At 43.8% G+C, this 21,970-nt stretch overlaps 1 protein-coding gene across 13 annotated transcripts in view; it reads left to right on the forward strand.

Annotated features, from left to right (window-relative positions):
* PTPRT (protein tyrosine phosphatase receptor type T) overlaps positions 1 to 21,970 on the forward strand; it is a 448,309-nt gene that overhangs the window by 420,027 nt on the left and 6,312 nt on the right. For 12 of the 13 annotated variants that reach the window (XM_032704671.1, XM_032704675.1, XM_032704673.1 and 9 more), the window contains 9 exons: positions 2,986 to 3,062; positions 3,948 to 3,984; positions 4,999 to 5,096; positions 6,748 to 6,864; positions 8,139 to 8,293; positions 10,547 to 10,682; positions 11,915 to 12,064; positions 15,881 to 16,054; positions 19,695 to 19,826. In XM_032704671.1, coding sequence (XP_032560562.1) covers positions 2,986 to 3,062; positions 3,948 to 3,984; positions 4,999 to 5,096; positions 6,748 to 6,864; positions 8,139 to 8,293; positions 10,547 to 10,682; positions 11,915 to 12,064; positions 15,881 to 16,054; positions 19,695 to 19,826 — 1,076 coding nt within the window. The remainder of the gene's footprint in view (positions 1 to 2,985; positions 3,063 to 3,947; positions 3,985 to 4,998; positions 5,097 to 6,747; positions 6,865 to 8,138; positions 8,294 to 10,546; positions 10,683 to 11,914; positions 12,065 to 15,880; positions 16,055 to 19,694; positions 19,827 to 21,970) is intronic. The other variant, XM_032704672.1, reaches the window with a different exon arrangement.

Consider the following 21,970-nt stretch of genomic DNA (forward strand, 5'->3'; position numbering starts at 1 on the left):
TTTTTTTCCTGTTTCTCCCTCCATTTTTAAAGTTTCCTAGAGTCCATTTGTAGCACTTGGGGATATGATGTCTGATAAATTTAATGAAGAGTTGAGTGAACCTTTCGTTTCAGTGTGACAAATACATGGTCACCTTGTCTGGTGTAGTCCAGTGAATAAAAAGCAGAATCAGAAATAAGTTTTAACCATTGGGAGAAGATATAATGAAGACATTTGTTGTTCTTTAAAAAGGCCTTTAAAGTCTGTAGGCAAAAACCCCTAAGATTTTTACTGCTAAGAGCATGATAATTTGCCTTAAAAAAAAATAAAAGAAGCCAAGTTCCAAAGTTTTTTGTGGAAAGAAGAGATTTACAAGGTAAGTTATTTTATGAAGTTTTATCCAGACTCTGCTCCTAAACTTCTGAACAAGGTTAAAGACACCATTAAGATATCATTAATATTTTGTGTGCTTAGCATATACACAGATTTTTTTTTTCCTGCTGCACTGTTCTCACTTGTAAGAGCAATAAATCTCCCTCAGGAACTAATCTCATTTTTGTAAAATATGCAATGAAATATTTTGAATTCTGTCCTCCCAAAGCAAAGTATTTCTCATTTGGTCCCAAAATGTGATTCGACCTGGATGTCTCCTTTTTTTTTTTTTTGATAAATAGCATTAATTTTCAACGATCATTTCTTCACCCTTTGTGGGTTTTCCCTTATTTGGCTTAAAAAAACCCCAAACCAACAACACTTTTTTACACCTGTGGAGCTTCTTTTCTTTATCCATAATTATCTGTAATTGTCTGAAGTGACTAAAGTTTCTCACTCTGCTTCTCAGGTCTTCCCCACTCAGCTCCCTCCAGAGATATTCATCCTGCCTGCTTTGAGTTTCTGTCTAAAGAGTGGCTCAAAGAGCTGAAACTTTATTTTGGAGTTTGTCTCTGTTAAATGAAGAGAGGCAGGTCCTTCCTCGAGGGTTATTCGGAGCACTTGAGCTGCACCCTGTGCAGAGACATTGTCTCGGTCCCACTTTAAAAAATCAACCTGGGATTCTTTTCACTTGTCACGAGGGGCATTTTTGGTCTCATTTTTAGTTGCAGTAAGCTGACACTTCCATAACGTTGTTCTCTTGTGGCATCGAGTCAGTAAATGTTTCTCCTCCCCACCATCACCTCCAGGGTTTGTTTTCCTTTGCTGTTGTTCCCTGGGACTCTCAACAAGCTCCGTTTGCTGCCCTGAATTGCAAGTGGGAAATTGGCTGCGGGAGTTTTTTCTGTATTTCATCCAGATGTCCAGTTTAATCAGCTCTTTGTCTGTCTTTGTGAATTGCTCTAAGTATAAATTCTTTTGTTGTCTGTCTGAGCACATGATTTACTGCAGCTCCTCGTGCAGTTGCCTTGAGCGCAGGTAATTGGGAACATCAGCGCTCTGAGAAATGTACCCACTTCCCTGTGTCTACAAAGGTTATATTTATTAATACAAATATAACAGAGCTTCTGATGGATTCACCTGCATAACCTTCTCCGAATGCAAATGGGGGATTTCATAAACACAGCAACGAGGTGTGTAAATCTCACCCAAAGAATGAACAGAGTAGGACCGTTCCTTTACACAACCGAATGAATATTTAATATATATCCAAGCCTTGGGTTTCAGAGCTGCCCAAACATCTGTCTTCACAATTATTATCTGATTCTACATTTAATTAAGTCACGACCAAAACCCTTTTTGACTGAGTTGCTGCAGAATTACACCTCGTATTTTTATGTTTCATTGCTGTGGTTCCTTTTAATTGAATGTAAATCATGCCTGGGCCTGTATTTTGCAAAGTGCTGCTGAACATTAAAGCTTTGCTGTCAGAGCTACGGTCTATATAGCTGGTAGGGAGGAAATAAACTTAATGGACTCGATATTATACTTCTTTTAAAAAATCATTTAGAAATGAGCACAGCATGGCCAGCAGTGACCCCTGTAACCCGGGAGCCTTTGCCAAGCAACTGGCCCTTAGATAGCAGTTCTGCAATTAATTCCATGCCAGTGCTGGGATTGCCAGAGCAAATCACATCAGCAGCCTGGCTCAGGAGTATCTCCTGTGACAGAGCCCAGCACCAGCTGTTCCAGAGAAAGATCAAACTATTCCCTTGGTGGAAAATCATGACATAATCTGCCCGCTGGGGTAGTTCCTTCCCGCGTCTGAACTGTGGAGCGTGCTGGGAGATGAAAAGATTGATCTCTGCTGGTTTATTGCCTTATCTAAAGTAACTTTGAACTCCTTGAAGAGATGAACATTTCTAATTCTGTTGTTTTTTTCAGCACTGCCTTGATGCCATTTTGCCACCGTGAGTTCTGGGGGTTGCATAAAGGAACGTTGCTCTGATTTCCTTTTGTATTTCCCTTCAGGTTTCTGGGTTGCCCCATTTCTTGTTTGCAGGGTTTCATTTGCCATTTTACCCTCCTTAATCTTCTGTACCTCTGTTGTGACCCATTTATTTTTATCCTGGTCCTGTGAGTTTTAGCTCTTGCCTCAGTTTCCATAGGTCAGACGAAACCAGGGAGGTTGTAACTTCCTAGTGGGAAAATAGCTTTTGTAATGGAGATACACCCTGCAAAGATCTGTCCCAAGACTTCCAAACCAGGCAACATTTGGGACCTGTCTCAAATCTCCGTAAGGATTATGGTGACAGCAGCAAATTTAATGAACACAGAGTATGACTGACCTAAGGATCCAAACACTACATCTTAAACACAAAATAAAGGGCTTTCAGGAACAGGGATACATGTGATGTTTTTTATTATTGTAAATATTGAATTACTCAATTACCAGGCACATGGTGGGATTCTTGGGGTTGTCCTGTGCAGGGCCAGGAGCTGGACTTTGATGATCCTTCCAACTTAGGCCATTCTGTGTTTCTGTGATACCCATTTGCAGGAACCGGCACACGAACCGCTCAGAAACTCCCCTTTATCGTTACTGTCACTTTTTTTTCCTTTTCCTTCTTTCAGATGATCACTCAAGAGTGAGATTGCAGCTGCTGGATGGGGACCCTCACTCTGACTACATCAATGCCAATTACATCGATGTAAGGCTCCTGGACATCCCCAGTGTGACAAACATTCCTGTGACAACTCTGCTCAACTCTGCTCAGGAGTTTGGTGCCTCTGACACAGGGACAGACTGTTGATCTGCTCTGAGTGACAGCTGAACGTTACACACACATCATGTTGTGACAGGGAGAAGGTTCTCAGTCTCCAGTTTATTTTGTCTGACCAATCTGGGCAGATGGAGATTTCCTGTGTTTGACAGATCCACCAACATAAGTGGAATGTGGGCTAAATGATGGATGCAGGAATCAGTGTCAGCCCCTCACAGTAGCATTAGTGGGAATCTGAGATTTGCCAACTACTTTACAAAGTTGTAGTGCAGAAGGCACGTAAATAGACTGGCTTTTTTTTTAGTGTTATAAAATAGCATTTGAAAACCAGCCTCCCTTTCACACCCAGTGATCAAATGAACATGCACTTCTTGTATGCAGCTCCTAAATCACAGGAACGTGAATGTTTCAAATAGTTTCTTTAAGGGATAAAAAACACACTTAGGCAGCATTTTCACACAGAGGCAAATTCATACCTTTATTCTTTTTCAAACGAGAAGATGCAGTGTTTTGCCTGTCAGCTTTCAGAGTTACCCACAGGTTAATCACAGGACTTGCATTTCTTTGAGGAAGTGCTTAAAAAATGCCCATTCCAATTTTCTCTTTGGCATAATGAAATCTTATTATTCAGCCTGAGCAAGATACCCTCACTTAAAATCTCACAGGGAAACCTGGTTGCCCCCTTTTATTCATTCAATAACCAGCTATACACTGTCAGAGTGCAGCAGTTGGTACCTGGAGAGTATCAAATCCATGCAGTGCTTTCCCTGAGCTGTGATCCCACGGGAATTTATGTATTTTCTTTTTTTCCAGGGGTACCACCGGCCTCGCCATTACATTGCAACTCAAGGCAAGTTCACTCTTGTATGTCTAAATAATTGTAAAACCACTGCTGTTTCAAATTGTTTGAGGAGGTATTTATAGGGTGACATCACCTGTTTTGGGGAACTTAGGACTATCCATGTTAGATTACAAACCTCCCTACTCCTGATCTTTACAGCAGGGGGCTGTTTGCCTGCATCACTGGCCCAACTCTTATGCCATGACCACTTCCTCTACCATTATTTGTCCTCATTTTTGTGCATTCTTAACCCAAAGGTGATCACAGAAATTATTTTATTCCTACTTTCTGCTTTATGGGTTCATTGCTGGCTTGTCCCTATTGAAAGAGTAAAGAAAGATATTAGAATAAAACTGGTGTTTGAGGATATATGGAGATAGGGAATGCAGGAAGGCAGAGAGTGTGGAGGATGGAGTATGAGCTGAGTGTGTGAACTGAGTCAGTAGAAGGATTTCACCTCCATTGTAGAAAAGAGGAAGGAGAGAAGGTCAGAGATAGGCTCTAGTCTGATAAACCTCTTGTCAGCACTGGCTATTTGGCTGTTGGAACCTGAAATTTTTCTGGAAAAACTTCAGAAAAGGGCTAATTTCTGCATGTTTCCTTCCTCCTTCGTAATTAATCAATATAAAGTGTGAAATGGAAGAATTTTAGTGGTGCATCAGGTGCAAATTTCTATCCAGCCTCACTTACAGGTTCACTATAGGGTGCATCCATGTCCCATCACTTACACACAATTACTGGAGCCATCTCCACTCTCTACAGTCCCACCATCACCTCTGTTGCCACAATGCTGGAACCTGAAATACCCACTTAAATACCCTTAAATACCACTGTGAGAAAGGCTCTGAGCACTTACAGAGCTCCAGGCCATTCCTGTCTGTAACCCTGAATCACAGAGGGATGCTCTGAAAGGGAGAGCAGGATCCTGTGGGAACAGGACAGTGGCCAGAGAACATCTGGAAAGAACTGTTGGCATTCACTGCACTGCCTTGAGATGTCCTTTTGTCTTCTCTCCTGCCCCAGGGCCGATGCAAGAGACAGTGAAGGATTTCTGGAGGATGATTTGGCAAGAAAACTCTGCAAGTGTTGTCATGGTCACCAACCTGGTGGAAGTGGGCAGGGTAAGGTGCCCCTTTCCCAGTGTATAAAGCCAGACCTGCACTGGGTTTAACATGTTGCTGCTGCTCAGTCAAGCTCAGCAGCAAAATGCCTTTTTTGCTTCCTGTAGTAAGGAAATTAATTTGGCCACTCTGAGTTTAACCCTAAAATGCTGGAGTTTCTAATACTTAACTGCTTCCCTTCTAGACTAGTAAGGATCATGTTCCTGCTGTAAGTCTGGGCTTTGGCAGAGTTACACAAATTTATGCAGGCTCAGAAGCTCTTTCCTTTTTCAGTACAGGAGGAAAAATGTACCTCTGTAATAATTACTCTTTTTCACATGATTTCAATACTTCTCTAAAAATCTGGATGGGTGAGGACATGAGGCTGGTGCTCAAACTATCAAAGGACTTCTTTAAATGACAATCCAAACTGGTGGGGGACCAGTTCTCTCTCAGGTGGACCAGAAGTCCTTGTGTCAGCACAAGGCAATTTCCAAAGCCCACAATGGGAGCAAACATGGGTAACTCAAAAGGTGGAGGCTTGACTTTAGGAGATAAGAAGGCAGCATGTCTGGGGTGGCTTTCCCCAAAATATTCTTGCCTCTTTGGTTTAGAGACTTTCTCAGCCAGAAACTGGAGTTCTTAAAATTTTTGTCCTGATGTTTGACCCTTTCCATTGCTTTGGTACTAAGAAAAAATTAAATTATAGTTTACTCACAGCCACTAGTAATTCAAATATGCTTTCCCTTAGATCTCATGGTTGAATGCCAGCTGCTTCTGTTCATTTATTGTTATTTATTATATTTTACCTTTTACTGACGGTTCAGTTTGAAATAAATGCCTCTGTGTAAAAAACAAAAAACCAAAACCCCACAACAAGCCTACATTAATCATATTTAATATTTATAAACCCCTTTCAATTATGACTGGAACTGGAACATGAAACCTGCTTTGCAACAGCTAATTGCTTCAGCTTTTAGGTGCTGTTCCACTCTTTCATGCTAGAGCATTTAATAACCTGATAGTCTTTGTTAGCCTAAATATCCCTTCTGGAGCTTCACAGCCTTGGCTTTTATTTCTAGTGTGTTAGTTTTGCACATGGCTTTCAGAACTGCCTAAGCTGGGATATGTTTACCTGCTCAGGAGATTTCCTTCTTGAGCCTTAGCTGAGGCCTGTCACAGCTGGTAAAATGCCAAGTTTGTGTCCACATCTTATAGGAAAAGCTCAGAGCCAAACAAATTTAGTGTATCTACAAGTATCCCACAATCCCCATGAACTGAAATTCTTTGGCTAAACAGAGAGTTCAGAATTACAGAGCAGGAGCACAGACTTTTCTCAGAGGGGGCAGTGGCAGTGACTGCCAGGTACGTCTGATCTATGGGCAGGATATGTATGGAAATTCAAGGAAGACTATCTAAAAAAAGAGCTAAATGCATCCTTTGCATTTTTATTGACAACAGAGCGAATTTAAAAAAAAAAATCCTCCCTGTGGCTTCTATATCTGGTGTAAAGGAATTTTGATCTGATTTATACAGTTAATTTTGACAAGGTCTGTGCATCAGAGGAAAGCTCGATTTGCGTTGGCTTCAGCTTGAAAGTGGAGGAAAATGTAGGTCAGCTGTGACTCAAGCTGAGCTCCTTCCTCTCAATATTGTCTTTTTTTTCCCCCAGGTGAAGTGTGTTCGATACTGGCCAGATGACACAGAGGTCTATGGAGATATTAAAGTCACATTAATTGAGACAGAACCGTTGGCAGAGTATGTCATACGGACATTCACGGTCCAAAAGGTAAGGAAGTCTTCAGGCAGCTGAAATTTTGATGCAGCACTTCATTTGTGTTCAGAAATGGGAACTCTGGGAAACATATCCAGAATGCTCCTGGAGATGGGAGCTGTGACTATTTGGACAGGTTTCACTTCAGAAAACTAAATTTTTTGACAGAGATTCCATTTTTGGACAAATGATTTTACAGGAACATCTTGATGGAGCCACAAAAGTAGAATCCACAGTGCATGAAGTTTAAATGCATCCAAAAGCCAGCAGATAGCTGATGATATGCCAGGAATAATAACTGTCTTGTTTCACAGTGGCAAATGGCAGATGAAAAAAGGTACCAGTTAAACTGGATGCCAGGTAGAGTCCCCTTTGAACAGAAATGAGAATGTAATAAAAGCAAGAGTATAAAAACTATCCCCAAATTGGCATGATTTGGGAGATTTTGTTACTTGTAATTAAAAATTGGAAGCCTAAGTGTCAGAGTATTCCAGGTCTGTCCAAATTACTTTCCAAACACTCAGTAAGTGGTTTTAAACCTTTTCCAAAACTCCTGCTAAATGAACTTCAGCCATACTGGGAATACTGTTTCAGTTTTCTGATACATCAGCTCCATATTTCATTAAATCACTGAAGAAGTTGGTGAGAAGTGCTGATGCTAAACTCTGACAGGGTAGAGGACCTTCTGCTGGATTTCACCCACATTTCCTGTATGATAAGACATCACAGTTGATCAACACTTCGGGGTTACCCTTTGCAGGGCATATACAAGAGGTGCCAGTTGTCACCTATCAAGAACTTGATCTCACCAGAAAAGCCAAGTGATGGGGCTGGGTACCAGTTTCTGCCCTTTTCCCTGCCAGTGGTATTTCAAACTGAGAATTTGTTGCAGAAAATCTACCATGTCTTGGGAACATGGGGGTTCATTCCTGAGGCTGTTGCTTCAATGCCTCAAACAGTATTTAAGGGTAACTTCTGGGTGGTTTATAAAGACACCGAGGGAGGTGGATAAACACAGCCATGGTGTGCTGGGGCTGAGGTCACCCTTGGACATGCCTAATGAGCTGGGTTTGAACTGGGAGCTGGTATCCACCTTCACAGTGCTCACTTCACTGGCGACTGGAGTTCAGCTCAAAACTTTTGGGGGCAAAAGGCAGGATCGGACACGTCCCTGTGTGCAGTGAGAGCTCAGTGTTTGTTATCCCTCGGTGTGAGGGAAGGGAGCAGGGGTCAGAATGTGCCGATTGCAGCCTGATGGAAGAAAAATAGAGGCTGTGTTGTCTCCTCAGAAAGGCTACCATGAGATCCGAGAGATTCGGCAGTTCCACTTCACCAGCTGGCCGGACCACGGCGTCCCCTGCTACGCCACGGGCCTGCTGGGCTTCGTGCGCCAGGTGAAGTTCCTCAACCCCCCCGAGGCAGGACCCATCGTGGTGCACTGCAGGTATGCCAGCCCTCCACCTGAGCCTCTCCTCCCACAGCTCTTTCCATCTCTTTTCTTCCTGTCTGCCCATAACCAACCGCGCCTCCTTTGTTGGAGAGTATGATTTGTGGGTCTCGCCAGCAAACGAAGGGAAATGTGTTTTCCTTTCCCGAAGTGGCAGCTTTGGAGCCAAGCTGGCGTGAGTTGGAGATGATGGAAGTAGGGCAGAGAGGGCCTTTTAAATGTAGAAGACCCCCTGGTGTCCTGTGCTCTGTTAAGTGCTCATAGCAAAGCTGGGAAAGTGGTAAATATCTGGGACAGCCATTCCAAGCTCAACAAACCTCGTGTGGCAGAAGGGACAATGCCGACAAAAAAGGAATTTTAAAGCAGCTTTGCTTCTCTGTACCCACATGTGCTGCAGCTCAGCTTTGTACCAGCATCAAAGGTCTTCTCTGGTCTGGTAAAAGGTGTCCCTGCCTGCAGCAGGGGAGCTGGAACAACATGATCTTTAAGGTCCCTTCCAACACGAACCATTCGATGATTTTGTGATCTGAAATATTAGTCTGGCTGCCAGCCCTTGGGCACCTTGGCTTTCTGAAAGCCCAGGAAGCTGGAATGGGAATGTCAGGCTAAAAACCTGCCCAGTGCCTTTCAGCTGGTGAATGAGAAGAGTTCAGTGACTTCAAGTGCGAGGGAAGACATCGCTATGAAACCAGAGTTTGGGTTTGTAGCAGTAGTTATGTCTGCAGGGCACAGAGCATGTGTGATCTAAAGAAGACATGGCTGGAGTACAAGCCTGAAGAGCAGGGCTGGCTGTCCCAAAATCTCACCCCTAATCAATCCACAGGGAATTACCACTAATTCCCATACTGTATGTTGAGAAAGAGCGAGAGAGAGAGCACATCCCACGACTATTTTAAAAAGGAAAATCAATTAAATCTTATCTTTTTAAAACAGTTTTGGTTTGGGTGGGTGTTTTATTTGCTTTTAGTGGTTTTTTTTAGCAAGCAATTAATCAGTTTTATAATCAAATACAGCCAAGCCTGAGGAGCTGGCAGAAGGGACTCATTTAGAGCTCGGGGTCTGAGTTTGCTACCCTGGTGCCATGACATGCCTTGGAAGGTGTCTCAACCTGATTCGTTGTCACCAAGAAAGCAAGGAGAGATTTTTCACCCTTCCCATTTTAATGAATAAATGCCATTTCCTCTGTGTTATTTATCTGCTTTTGAATTTTAATGACTTGCTTTAAGTGGTAATTACCAAATTCTCCCCACCGATGCCTGGCTGGATAATATCACTGTTCGATATTTATGAAGTGCCAGGATCCTCTAAATATAGAAATGTTATAACTATTTGTTAAATTTCTGGAAAGCTGAGAGATAAAGGGAGAGGAAATGCCACTTATTCATTAAAATTCTGCAAATGAAAAATATCGTCTCTCTGTTCAGCCGTTGATTAATCTGGTCCATTAATTTATGGTCATTCATATCTCCTCGCTTTTGGCTCTGCTGGAGTTTTCAGGCAGCTGAAGTTTCCCTGATTTGAGCAGAGTTTTCCTCCTTCCTTGGGAGCAGTGTGAAGAGGCGTTCTCCTCTCCCTATCCTTCACACCTAAGCAGCTTGGATGATTTCCCGGGAGGGAAGGAGGACACGATGACAACACAGTTTTGCAGGAGATGGCCCCGTTCTCACGAGCAGCAGGGAGCTCTGAACTGGAGGGTTTGAGTAGCCTTGAGCTCCTTTCTCTGTGATTTTACAATCTGTGACTTGAAATCACCCTCCTCAGGACCCAAACTCCTCTGGATTAAAAAGGGAAAAGGAATGTTTGAGGTGGAAGAGTGAACGTCTTTCATCATGCCCACTGGAGTAAAGGTGTGCATGCCTTTTAAAGAGTCTCACAGAAGAAAATCTCTGGAATTGTGTCTCTTTGCAACCTGGAGGCTGCTCTCCCACATCCTGTGTGGTGAGAGGGGTGAAGTGAACAGACCTGTAAAATCATAATGATTATTTACACAATTTTTTGTTGCTGTTGAATAACACAGAGCTTTTCTTTCTGCTGCCTAGGTCTATTTCCCTTTCAACAGTCTTTATTTCACCTCATTCCCTTGAATCCTAAGCTGATTTAGCTACACAGAAAAATGAACCCAACGGGGAGGGGGAGCAGCTCCCAGGAGAAGACAGCGCTGTGTGTGCTGCTGTTACTTTCTCCTCCACAGAGCCCTGCCTCTCTGTGCTCCCTGGGTCACCCAGAGCCTCCTGGTTTTCTCTTTTCCAGTGCTGGGGCAGGGAGAACAGGCTGCTTTATTGCCATTGACATCATGCTCGACATGGCAGAGAACGAGGGCGTGGTGGACATTTTCAACTGCGTGCGGGAGCTGCGGTCCCAGAGGGTCAACTTGGTGCAGACAGAGGTGGGTGCCAGCAGCTCTCCCCTTCCAAGGTACTGCTTTTCTGGCAGCTTCTCCGCTCAACAGCAACCCAGCAATTCATGAAGTCAACACGTGCTCTGTGCTGTGGTTATGCAGAACTTTCAGAGGCTGAACATGCCCCCGGATGTGCATCGAATCACGTTCACTGGCAGCTACTCGGGGCCTCCCAGACAGGAGGGCAAACCTTCAAAGTTTAGGTCTGCGCATTGCTGATTAATTTTATTCTCATAGTAGGAAAAAAGAGCTCCTGAATCCTCTCATGACTCATTCATAGGCACACTGCAGGCTCCAGTAGTACCTCGTGTACATCAGTTGGAGCTAAACAAAGAAAACATCCTTGATTCCAGCTCTGGGTGCTGATTAAGCAAGCTCTGCTCCATCGTGTAGTGTCTGGCAGCTGCACAGATCCTGTGGAACTGTGCTCCTGCTGCACAAGTTTTATGTGTGTCCTTTAATGCCTTCCCCTCCTGAGGGACAGGACAATAGCCTGGAATGGAGAAGGGCTGTTAACTTGGTTGGAATTTCCATATTTACTTCAGGGCAAGAGCTTTACCCAGAATACCAAGAGTCCAGGATTCTGAAGACATGAATGGAGGTGACCTGTTAGGACAGTTGTTTCTGTACAGTTGTGCCAGGGGAGGTTTAGGTGGAAAATTAGGGAAAATTTCTTCACCAAAGAATTGTCAAGCCCTGGAACAGACTGTCCAGGGACAGATGTGGTGGAGTCTCCCCATCCCTGGAGGGCTTTAACAGACATGTTGATGTGGCACTTGGGGACATGATTTAGTGGTGGGCTTGGCAGTGCTGGGTGATGGTTGGACTTGATGACCTTAGAGGTCTTTTCCAACCTAAACAATTCTGTGATTCTCTGATGTTATCAGAAGCCCATTCCTGACCATTGCCTCACAATTATGAACAGAAAGGCTTTACACCCTGATTTCCTCCTCAGCCCACCCCCATTTTGTCCCAACGTTCCTGAGAGTGGCAACTTCCCATTTTACTTGTAAATTTGAAGTGAATACATGAGACCTCACATCCAGTGATGGATGAAATATGCTCACAAAGCTGTCACATAGCACACTGTGTAATTTGTCTCCGCGTGAAACAGAGCCAAATATGCATATTGGGCATGATTTAAGGGGGGGGGAAAGTGTGATGTTTCATGATCCGTATTCTAAATATGATTTTAACGTCTCATCCCCTCTCCTGTGCAGGAGCAGTATGTGTTTGTCCATGATGCCATTTTGGAGGCATGTCTCTGTGGCAACACGGCCATTCCAGTTTGTGAGTTCAGATCCATCTATTACAACATCAGCAGGCTGGATCCACAGACCAATTCCAGCCAGATAAAAGATGAGTTTCAGGTAATTTGTTATGTCACTGCAGTTGGTGTATAGAAGGTGTTTAATCAGTTTCTGTGTGTTATTTTACAATTTCCAGCAGAGCAGAGAAGGGGGACACTGAGCCAAGGTCTGATTTCAGATGATTTTTGTTATTATTCCTGGATCAGGCAGAGGTTTGCTTTTGAGCATGGATTTTTCAGCCTTTGGCAAGGAAAAAAATTTCCCTGTAACTTCAGTGGAGCAAGGGTACTGATTCTCACACATAATGTTGTACTGCTCATTTCAGCAAATACTGTGTTGTTCATTTTCTTCCATTATTTGTGCAGAAACATTTATGCCTCAAGGTAGCTTATTATCCATTCTTTTGGCTCATACACTGCTCCCAAGTCTTGACAATCAACTTGTTGACAATCTTCCACACAGAGGAGAGAGGGAGCTCACCGAGCATTATTTTGGCTATTATTAGTCCTCAATGAACTGAATCTCTCAGTTCACTGCAGGTGTTTTGCCAAGTACCTGGTGATGAGACCCAAAATGATGTACAGGAAAACTCACAAGTGCTGAATTAGTGGGGGCAAGCAAGGAAATGGGGACCCCTCACCATTTGCTGTCACTGTTGCTTATCCCACCCTGATAAATTGGGACACTCAAGCCATGAGCCCTGTGCAGTTGTACCTCTCACACAGTGGAGAACTGACCCTGCAGAACACTGATTTAAGTTTTCCAGTCTTTTTCCCTGTCCCTGTGAGGGTGGTGAGGCCCTGGCATAGGTTGAACCAAGAAGTTGTGGATGCTCCATCCCTGGAAGTGTTTAAGGCCAGACTGGATGGGGCTTGGAGCAACCTGGTCTAGTGGAAAGTGTCCCTGCTCATGACTTGAGGGGATCCAGTCCAAACCATTCTGAGATTTTATGATTTTCAGCAAACACCAATATATGGGGAAAAAAAAATTGTGGGAAATATTTATGGGAAATTTTTTGGCAAAATTTGTGGGAAAGATTGTGGGAAATTTGGGTCAAGGTGAATTTGACAGTAAGGAGAGAGACCTCTACTATTTGTTAAAACCACTTGCAGTCAGCTGTAAAAAGGTGAAGATTCCTTTAATTGTAGTAAATTCCCACCCCCTTTCCCAGGAAAGTATCTTTTCCAGCAAGAGAATGTCTTCTGGGAGCCCCAAAGTGAGTCAGAGGCCTCTTTTCCTCCCTCTCTATGCAGAGGGAGAATGTGTGTTTTTTATCTGAAGCCTTGCAGGGAATCATTAGGGTTGGTGTAGTGAGATAAAGAAAGCGGATCCCAACTGATGACAGTTCAATTAAAAAAAAGGCCTGGTTTTATCAAGGCACAGCAGATCTATAAAAGTGTTTCTGGTTCTGAATGCTTGGCATGAAGGAGCCGAAGCCGAACTTCATCAAAAGCTGTTACGCCACTGAAAAAAAAAATAGTCCTCACTTGCTGGGTGTATTTTGTCATGATATGAGACAAGATTTGTCACCTCTGCGCTTGTTCTTTTGAGCTGCCAGGGACTGGCAGCTCCTGTGGGAAGGAAATGCTCTTTGCAAATGTACTTTGCATAAGAGGTTCGGCGTCTGTCTGGTTGTAGGATCTATTTTTACAGGAGTTTGGCTCAGAGCATGCTTCAGCCCTAATTGTCTGGGTTTAATGCAGAAGCTGGTATCTTTGCTGCAATCTCTGTGAACCAGCTGATCTAACTGTAGGTCTGGGGATGCAGTTTGTATTGTTTAGGTCCCACTGGCCCTCAGCTGAGGCAGGATGTGTTTCTCATGCACTACATGTTGTCCGAACACACAAAAGCTTGTTCTGGAGAGTTTTTGTAATCTGAGTCAGTACAGAAACAAGGGAGAGAGGGGAAGGGTGTAAAATAGACACTCTGACAAGTCCACCTGCCTGATTATCTGCACTGTCAGAGATCTGAGATTTCGTGGGTTTTCCCCATCCAACCTGCCTTCCACCTCCACACAAGGGCCTTTCTCTAGAACCTGCAGAATTTATAGCAACTAGATAATTTCAAATCTTACACTTTGACACATTTTTTATCTCGGATTGTTTGTCCCTCCTCTTTTCTCCACCCATAACCTCTCTGTAGCAGAAGTCAAGCCCTTTGTAAAATTTTTTTTTTGGGCCCCTAAATATTTTGTGTTCCTCTGATTGCAAAGAGTTCACTGTATTACTCCATGGGCTTTGCTCAGGAAGAGAACACATAACAAAAGAAAGTAGAATGACATCAGATAGCCACTGATCTACTACCACTTATGTGCTGGTGTTAAGATGTGTTTGCTTTGATTTGCTGTTTTTGATCCCTGCTGACCAACCTGGACTGGTTTGTCAGGAGGCCTCCACAACAGAAAACACAGAAGAAAAATATATTTAAAGAAATACATTTTGTCAAGCTGCAAAAAAGACAGATAACAGAAAAAGACTTGACAGCAAGACCCCAGAGATTAGGTATGACTATGTAAGTGAAACATCCTCTGTGTCACTCCAAAAGGAAAGTAGCAATCTAAATAATGTATGAAGCAAATAGGCTTTCCTGTTAAAAAGAAGGAAAAATATATTTTCTCTTAGATTTTTGTATGCATTGCTAAGATAAATCAGTAGTTTGACTGAGGAATCACAGGAGGATTTGAACCCAGTCTGACCTGCTGGGTGAGTCAATACTCGGGGTACACCTGCACAGGACCCTCTTGCAGAGGGAGAAGGATGAGAGCTTCCAGCCTAGGGATGGGAGAAACAGGAGGAGTGAGGAGCTCAAAGCTGCAGCTTGTCCCTATGACAGCTATTTCCAGCTTCTAGGAAAGAAAAGGAATATTGTCTGACTGCTCTGGGGTTTTAGAGCTGGAAATGGTTGGGAGGTGTGTGATTCAAATGTACAAAAGCAACAAGCTCCTCGGCGCTCCTTCGTTTTACCCTTCTCTGGGATCCCAAAATCTGCGAGTGGAAGTGCATTTAAAATAATCATATTTTGCATGAGGCATTGTTGCCTAAAAGACCGCAGAGAAAAAGACTCCAGGCCAATTTAGTGTAGGAGATAAGATAAAGAGAGCAGGTCCTTTAATGAGTTCGTAGGCCCAAAGGAATACACACCATGCTCCCGCTCAGACAGTGGTTCTATGATTTTATAATAAGGTCCATCCAATCCCAATTTGTCCACCCCCCGGTTCTGCCCTATTCTGACCCCCGTCCCCTTCAGGAATTGAGTCTGGGGGCATTTGAGACCCCCTTCTTCCTCATATTCATCTTCTTCACAGCACATACAGTCCTTGGAGTTCCTCCCAAGTTCTGGACTTGAAGGTCACTGTGTCTGTGTGGTATCTTCTGGTCCAGGCCTGAAGGCGTTTTTCTACAATTCTACCTTGAAAAGAAGACTAAACACGCTAAGGGAATTTTGAGGGATTGATATGAGATGGGGTAGTAGGGTTGGGTATTTGTAAACATTATGCTCCAGGGTAAGGGATATAATACAGCTACATTAAAACTGCATTAGCTACACATCTACTTCTAAAATCTCAACGCAGAAAGAACCGTGTCTTGCAGAATGTACCACCTAAGGAGTCTCTCTGCTGTGCCTTTTGCAATCAGACATGTCTATCTCGATTTGCCTTATTAGCCACCAGCATGCTTGTAACAGATGTGGATAGAGCCTTTCCCAAATCTTCGTTCGCGAAGCCCGGCCATGATGGTGATGATGATGATGATGATGGTGATTAAAAATCAGAAAAGCTCTGAGGCATCACATCCTTCTTGGAAGCAAATGCCAAGGCACTCAGCCTGTTTCTATCTCTCTCCCTGTCCCCCCTCTCCCCCCCGGGCCCTGGCGTAGACCCTGAACATCGTGACGCCGCGGGTGCGGCCGGAGGATTGCAGCATCGGGCTGCTGCCCCGCAACCACGACAAGAACCGCTGCATGGACGTGCTGCCCCTGGACCGCTGCCTGCCCTTCCTCATCTCCGTGGATGGCGAGTCCAGCAACTACATCAATGCTGCCCTCATGGATGTAAGAACCGCCCCGGCCCCGCCGGGCTCCGGCTTTTGTTGCTTCTCTGGGTGATTTTCTGGGAGAAAGGGATGGGAAGCAAAAAAAACTTATTTACCTCTGATTTCTGGTCTTGCCTACAGGAGCTGAGGAAAGAAAGCTCCAGAGCAGTTTAATTGAGGATGAGATAAGAAAAGGGTTTAATTTGTGCCTAGGCACAAAGATTACTTGACATGACCCGGCCGTGTACAGGTGTTACGATTTATAATATTGTCTGTCCAATCCCAAGTGTTTCCACCCTGTAACTTTTGCCCTGGGCCACCCCTGTCCCACCCCCTTGGAATTGGGGCTAGGGGCTTTTTGAGACCACTTCTTCATCATCTTCTTCAGAGCACAGAGGGTACATGGTCACCCAGTTTCTTGACTGTACTTTTGCAGTTCAGGCCAAGGCACAAGTGTCCTTAAACAAAAGGACCTGCTCTTAAAGAGTAGACTAAACATTTTCTACTGGAATTCAGGGGATATTGATATGGGAGCATGGAATGGGCTATGTAGGGGTTGAATGTGTAAACTACTGTGCTAAAGGGTAAAGGAATAAGGGCTGCTGCTTCTAAAATCTACTTCTACTATATAACTACTTATAAAGCTTATAAAAATTAGAAAACCAAAAGAACTAGAAGAATCTTAATGCATCACTGGGTCTGGCGTCTCCAAACATGAATTTCCTCTTCTTCCCAGAAATGGAAGTATTTAGGAAGAGGCTGGATGTGGTGCTGTGGTCTGGTAGACGAGGTGGTGTTGGGTCAAAGGTTGGACTCAGTGATCTCAGAGGTCTTTTCCAACCTGGTTGTTTCTGTGGTTCTGTATAATCTAGACTGTGATTATCACACACGCTCATTCTGCATCACACTGGTAGAAATTTTTTTGCAAAGGAGCTCCTGAGCTTGCAGTCTGAGGTTGGATCATAGAGAGACACAAAGAAGTGGTGGCACAGCTCTTCCCATACACTGGGTTTTGCAGACGTTGGGAAGAGAAGTGTTTGCTAGCTCAGCTCTTTGGAAGGAATAATTTGCAGTGTGGAGCAAGTGATTGATTAGAGCTGGTGCAGTTAAGAACGTGGGACTGCAGGGATCAGATGTGCAAAATATTTTCAGGCTGAAGGACATGAGTCGAGCTGATGTGACTCTGTCTGAAGGCATTTTCCCTTGCTCTGTTTATGGGCTCGAATCTCCCAGCACAGGTCAGCTGTGGAGGGTGAATTATGTTGATGGTTCCTTTTTGCTGTGGTGCCTTTGGACAGAGATGTCTTTAAAGCCACTAATTATTGCAGTTGGAGTATGGGTAAATATGATCCAGAGTGAAATGTCATCATTTTTTTCCCCAGCAATGTCAGGATCAGTCTTTTTTAATTTTGTCTGGTCTTCAGTCTTTGGGAAACAGTGATGCTACTGCATTTAAGAAGTTCAGTCAAATGGTCACAGAATTTATTTTAGATTTTTTCAGGAAGACTGTGAGTTTTCATTACAAACATGCCTAAGGAAACTTTTTTTTTTAAAAAAAAATGTGTTTTGTGCTTTTGCAACTCTGAAGAAGCACAATCTCTGGTTTCTTAGGGACTGGAAATGTTTACATGTTTGTTTTCATGAATGTTTACATGAATGTTTTCAGCCCTCATTACTTCCAATCACTTTGCTAATATTTGTATCCTTCCCCACGAAATTTGTATGAATTATTTTTTTTTTTTAGTACAAAGGAATTTTTCACCTGTCATAGAAATTCAGCCACTATGATCTTCTCTGGCTCTCTTTTATCCTTCCAAAGAGGAATCAGCAAATTTTTGGGAAAATAATAATCAGAGGGGAACAGCCAAAATCCCACATTTTCATAGCTGTTCCTGTTGAGGACAGACCTTGCAAATTCTTTTTTTTTCCCAGTAGCTTCATGTCTGAAGCCTTGGACTGAGCATGAACTCTTAGAGGAGACCATCCATCCCATATTGCCTCGAACCATTGTCAGTTGTGTCATTGTATGAGGACAGGCACGTGCTGGGGAACTCCTGACAGCACAGTCCCAGTGCTGATCATTTTATATTTACAGATTTCTCATGTTTATCTCTGGTTTTAAACTTCTCCCCAAATCTTGTTTGACTTGCTTAGTGTATTTTGTAAAAGCTGTGATGGAAGAAGTGGTGGAGCAGGAAGGGGAATGGTACACCTGGGATGAGTTCAGCCTGTGTTTGGAGGCATGAATTGTCTCAGGAAAGCCATCTGTCAACCAAAATTAACCTTAGGCACAGAAAGCCCTTTGAACCTTCCCTCAGAGTGTGAAGCCCTGGGCTATGCTACAACTGAGCTGGGACTGTCTCAGGCAGAGTATTCAAAACCAGCCTCTTCTGCCTTGAGTTAGCTTTTGGGAATACAGCCAAAGGGCTCCTGCTGCCCACAGAGGGGAGGAATTCTCCCCCAGCAGATTTAGAGACTCCTCACCTCTCCTCTTCATGTCCTCTGTCCCTTTCCAGTGAACAGACCTTAGGATCTTTCCTGTGAGAATCACTGGACAGCCAGGTTTGCATCTGCAAAATGGTTTGTTAAGAAGAAAGGAGAAATACTGTCCCTCACCTTCCCCTAAAACAAGCTGGGGCAAAGTGTGCACAGCACTTTCTCCCCCTCCCGGAACAGTCTGCTCAGCACTTCCACCCACATCTGACCAGCACTTCCACCCACATCTGACCAGCACTTCCACCCACATCTGACTCACGTGGAGGAGGAAGGACAACCCCCCTCCACAATGGCCAGCTTAATACTTTGGGGTTTTATTTGTTTCTTTGCTCCAAGTCCAAAATTTTATTCTGTGGGCTTTTTGTTTTGGGGTTTTTTTTCCTTTTTCTGCAGAATTAGTGCTCCTTTTGATTGAACTCTGCTTCACAGACGTACAGCACAAAGGCCTGTGCAGTTTCTGGGCTCGTTTGCACATTGCCTGCAATGGTTGGAAGGCAATAAAGTTTTCAGCTTGTTCTTTTTCATCTCAGGGAGCCTCACAAACATCCATTAACACGGCCCCACAGAGGTCAGGAGCACAGTCCCACCCCTCCGTGCTTCGGGAGACTGAGGTCACGGGACCCTTTTGAGGGGAAAGAATAGCATCAGAAATAAAATGCCATTGTCACAGGCTCTGAATATTGTCCCACAAGCTCACAAAGGATGGCTGGGATCCAAATGTGCCACCTCTGTCACACTCCATCCCCAGGCAGCAATAACAGACAGGGCTAATCCCTTCTGGAGTTCCTCGAGGCCATCGCAGCAGAAAGGGAGAGCATTTGCTTCCAGCTGTTTTCTTTCCAATTATTAATATTACTGATAGTAGTAGTAGTAGTAATAGTAGAATTAATATTATTTGCTGAGTCTCAAAATATAAATAATTGATTTGGGTAATCTCTGCTCTTGTGACACTTCTTTAATGAAATGTCTTCATTGGGAGCAAAAGAATCCCATTATGAGCCGCTCATTCATTGCAGTGAGATAACAAGGAGAGGGATATGTGATTTGTATAATCTGGTTAAATGGCTCAGATTGCCTTGCCAGAGCCTCCTGGGCATAATATTCCTTTGAATAAAAGTTGATTGAATTTTTTTTTTTTTTAACTAATCTTGTTCTTTTGTTAGAGCCACAAGCAACCTGCTGCCTTTATTGTAACCCAGCACCCTTTGCCCAACACCATCGCAGACTTCTGGAGGCTGGTGTTTGATTACAACTGCTCCTCTGTGGTGATGCTGAATGAGATGGATGCAGCACAGGTGGGTGATTCTTCATCATGTCTGTCATGCAACTCCCTTCTCAAATCCAGGTGGTTTACAGAGAGTTTCTGCTGCCATTTTCTTGTGCCCTGTCTCCCCACCCCAATAAAGGAGGGGGAGCTGGAAAGTAATAGGTAATGTTTTGGGGTGTAATGAAGAGTAAGTCCATGTGCTTGGCTCCTTCTAAGGCAGCTGATTGTTACTGCATTTAACATGGATCACAGAATCATAGAAGGGTTTGGGTTGGAAGGGACATTAAAGACCATCTTGTTCCCCACCCTGCCATGGGCAGGGACACCTCCCACTAGCCCACGTTGCTCCAAGCCCCGTCCAACCTGGCCTTGGACACTTCCAGGGATGGGTCAACCACAGCTTCTCTGGGCAACCTGTGCCAGGGCCTCCCCACCCTGACAGGGAACAATTTCTTCCTAATATCTAACCTAAACCTACTCTTTATCAGCTTAAAGCCATTCCTCCGTGTCCTATCACTCCATACCCTTCTGAAAAGTCTCTCTCCAGCATTCTTGTAAGCTCCTTTTGTATACTGAAAGGCTACTATAACTTCTCCCCAAAGCCTTCTTCAGTCTTCTCCAAACTGAAACATAAATAAATATATATTAGATAAATACTTTCATATAAATGGATAAAAAAATTTCATATATATAAAAATATATTTAAAAAAATTATATATTTAAAAGTATAAGAAAGTTTTATATAAGTATTTTATATATTGCATAAATACTTTGTGGATTTGGGCTGAAATTTTCCTCCCAAACTCAACTTCCTTCCCTTTCCTGTTCCCTTTCATATTTTTATCTGTCTTTGGTTCAGAAAAACATTCCCTGCCACATTCCCAGTGTGCTTCACGCTTGCCCATTCACATGGCATTTCCAGGAGAATGAACCCAAGAGAGCCGAAATCATTTGAAGGATCCTTCCCCTGAGATTTCCAGTGCAATTCTGTAATACTGAGAAGTGTGTTTTGCCCAGGTTCTCCAGAAGATCACAGTGCTTTCTATTTTTATTTTTTCTTTTGAATTCCGTGCGTAAGTTGGTTTTTGGCTGCTAAACACACCATCAGGACTGAAGCCTGCTGGGGAGGAGCTGCTGCCATTCCTCCTGTGCTGGTGTCTCCAGCCACCTTGCTAGTGAGTGGCAGAAGATAACAGCTTTTCAAAAAGGCATAATCATGCAATTTGTGTGAAGAGTACATTTGGCATGGCTAATTCACCCATTACAGCACTTGTTACAGGAGAGGAGAGGAACCCTCAAGTAACTGGCACTTCATGGATTAATTTTTGATTTGTCTCTTCTCTGTCTTGCCACACTTGAAGGCAGCAAAATTATTGGCCTCTTTTTTTTGTGATGGTGATGGAGAAACCAATCCCCCCATTCCTGGAGGGGATCTCCCATCAGGGTGGGTGCTGTGGGATTCCATTCCCAGCCATGGGGAGATTGGTTCCCTCCACAGTCTTACCACCCTGTGATCTACCACCTTGAGATCCTCTGCATTTGCTGCCTCCTCTCCAATCTACCCTCTTTGATTCTGCATCTTGGCATTGAATCCAGAGGCAAATTTCAGCTTTTTCTTTTTTTTTCCTGACACTTCAAAGGAAAACACAGCTTTTTCTGGAAATGACACGCTTTCTCAGACTGGGTTCTTGGAAAACACAAACCTATCAGCCTCAGCCAGTGCTGTTCTCGTGACTATCTTTCTGCACAAGGCTTTACTTGCTTTGGTTTTTTTTCTAGCAAAGTTTTGTTTTTTCTGATGTACCCTGTAGGCACAGAAAGGGGAATTTGGCAGTACAGAAAAGTCACTTTGACAGTTCCTGTAGCACAGGGTCACCAGCTGGAGGCTGCAGCCAGTGCTGGAACACCCAGGTGGCACTGGTGGGAGTTCAGGATGATTTTAAGGTTTGTATTTTATAAGCTATCAGGGCAAGGTGTGACAGTTTGATATCATGGAATCATTTAAGGTGGAAAAGACCTCTGAGACCATTGAGTCCAACTGGTCCCTCAGCACTGCCAAGGCCACCACTAAACCATGTCCCCAAGGGCCATATCTACACAACTTTTAAATCTCTCCAGGGATAGGGACTCCACCACTGCCTTGGGCAGCCTGTTCCAACATTTAAACACCCT

Source organism: Chiroxiphia lanceolata, chromosome 17 (genome assembly GCF_009829145.1).
Source record: "Chiroxiphia lanceolata isolate bChiLan1 chromosome 17, bChiLan1.pri, whole genome shotgun sequence".
Taxonomy (NCBI): domain Eukaryota; kingdom Metazoa; phylum Chordata; class Aves; order Passeriformes; family Pipridae; genus Chiroxiphia; species Chiroxiphia lanceolata.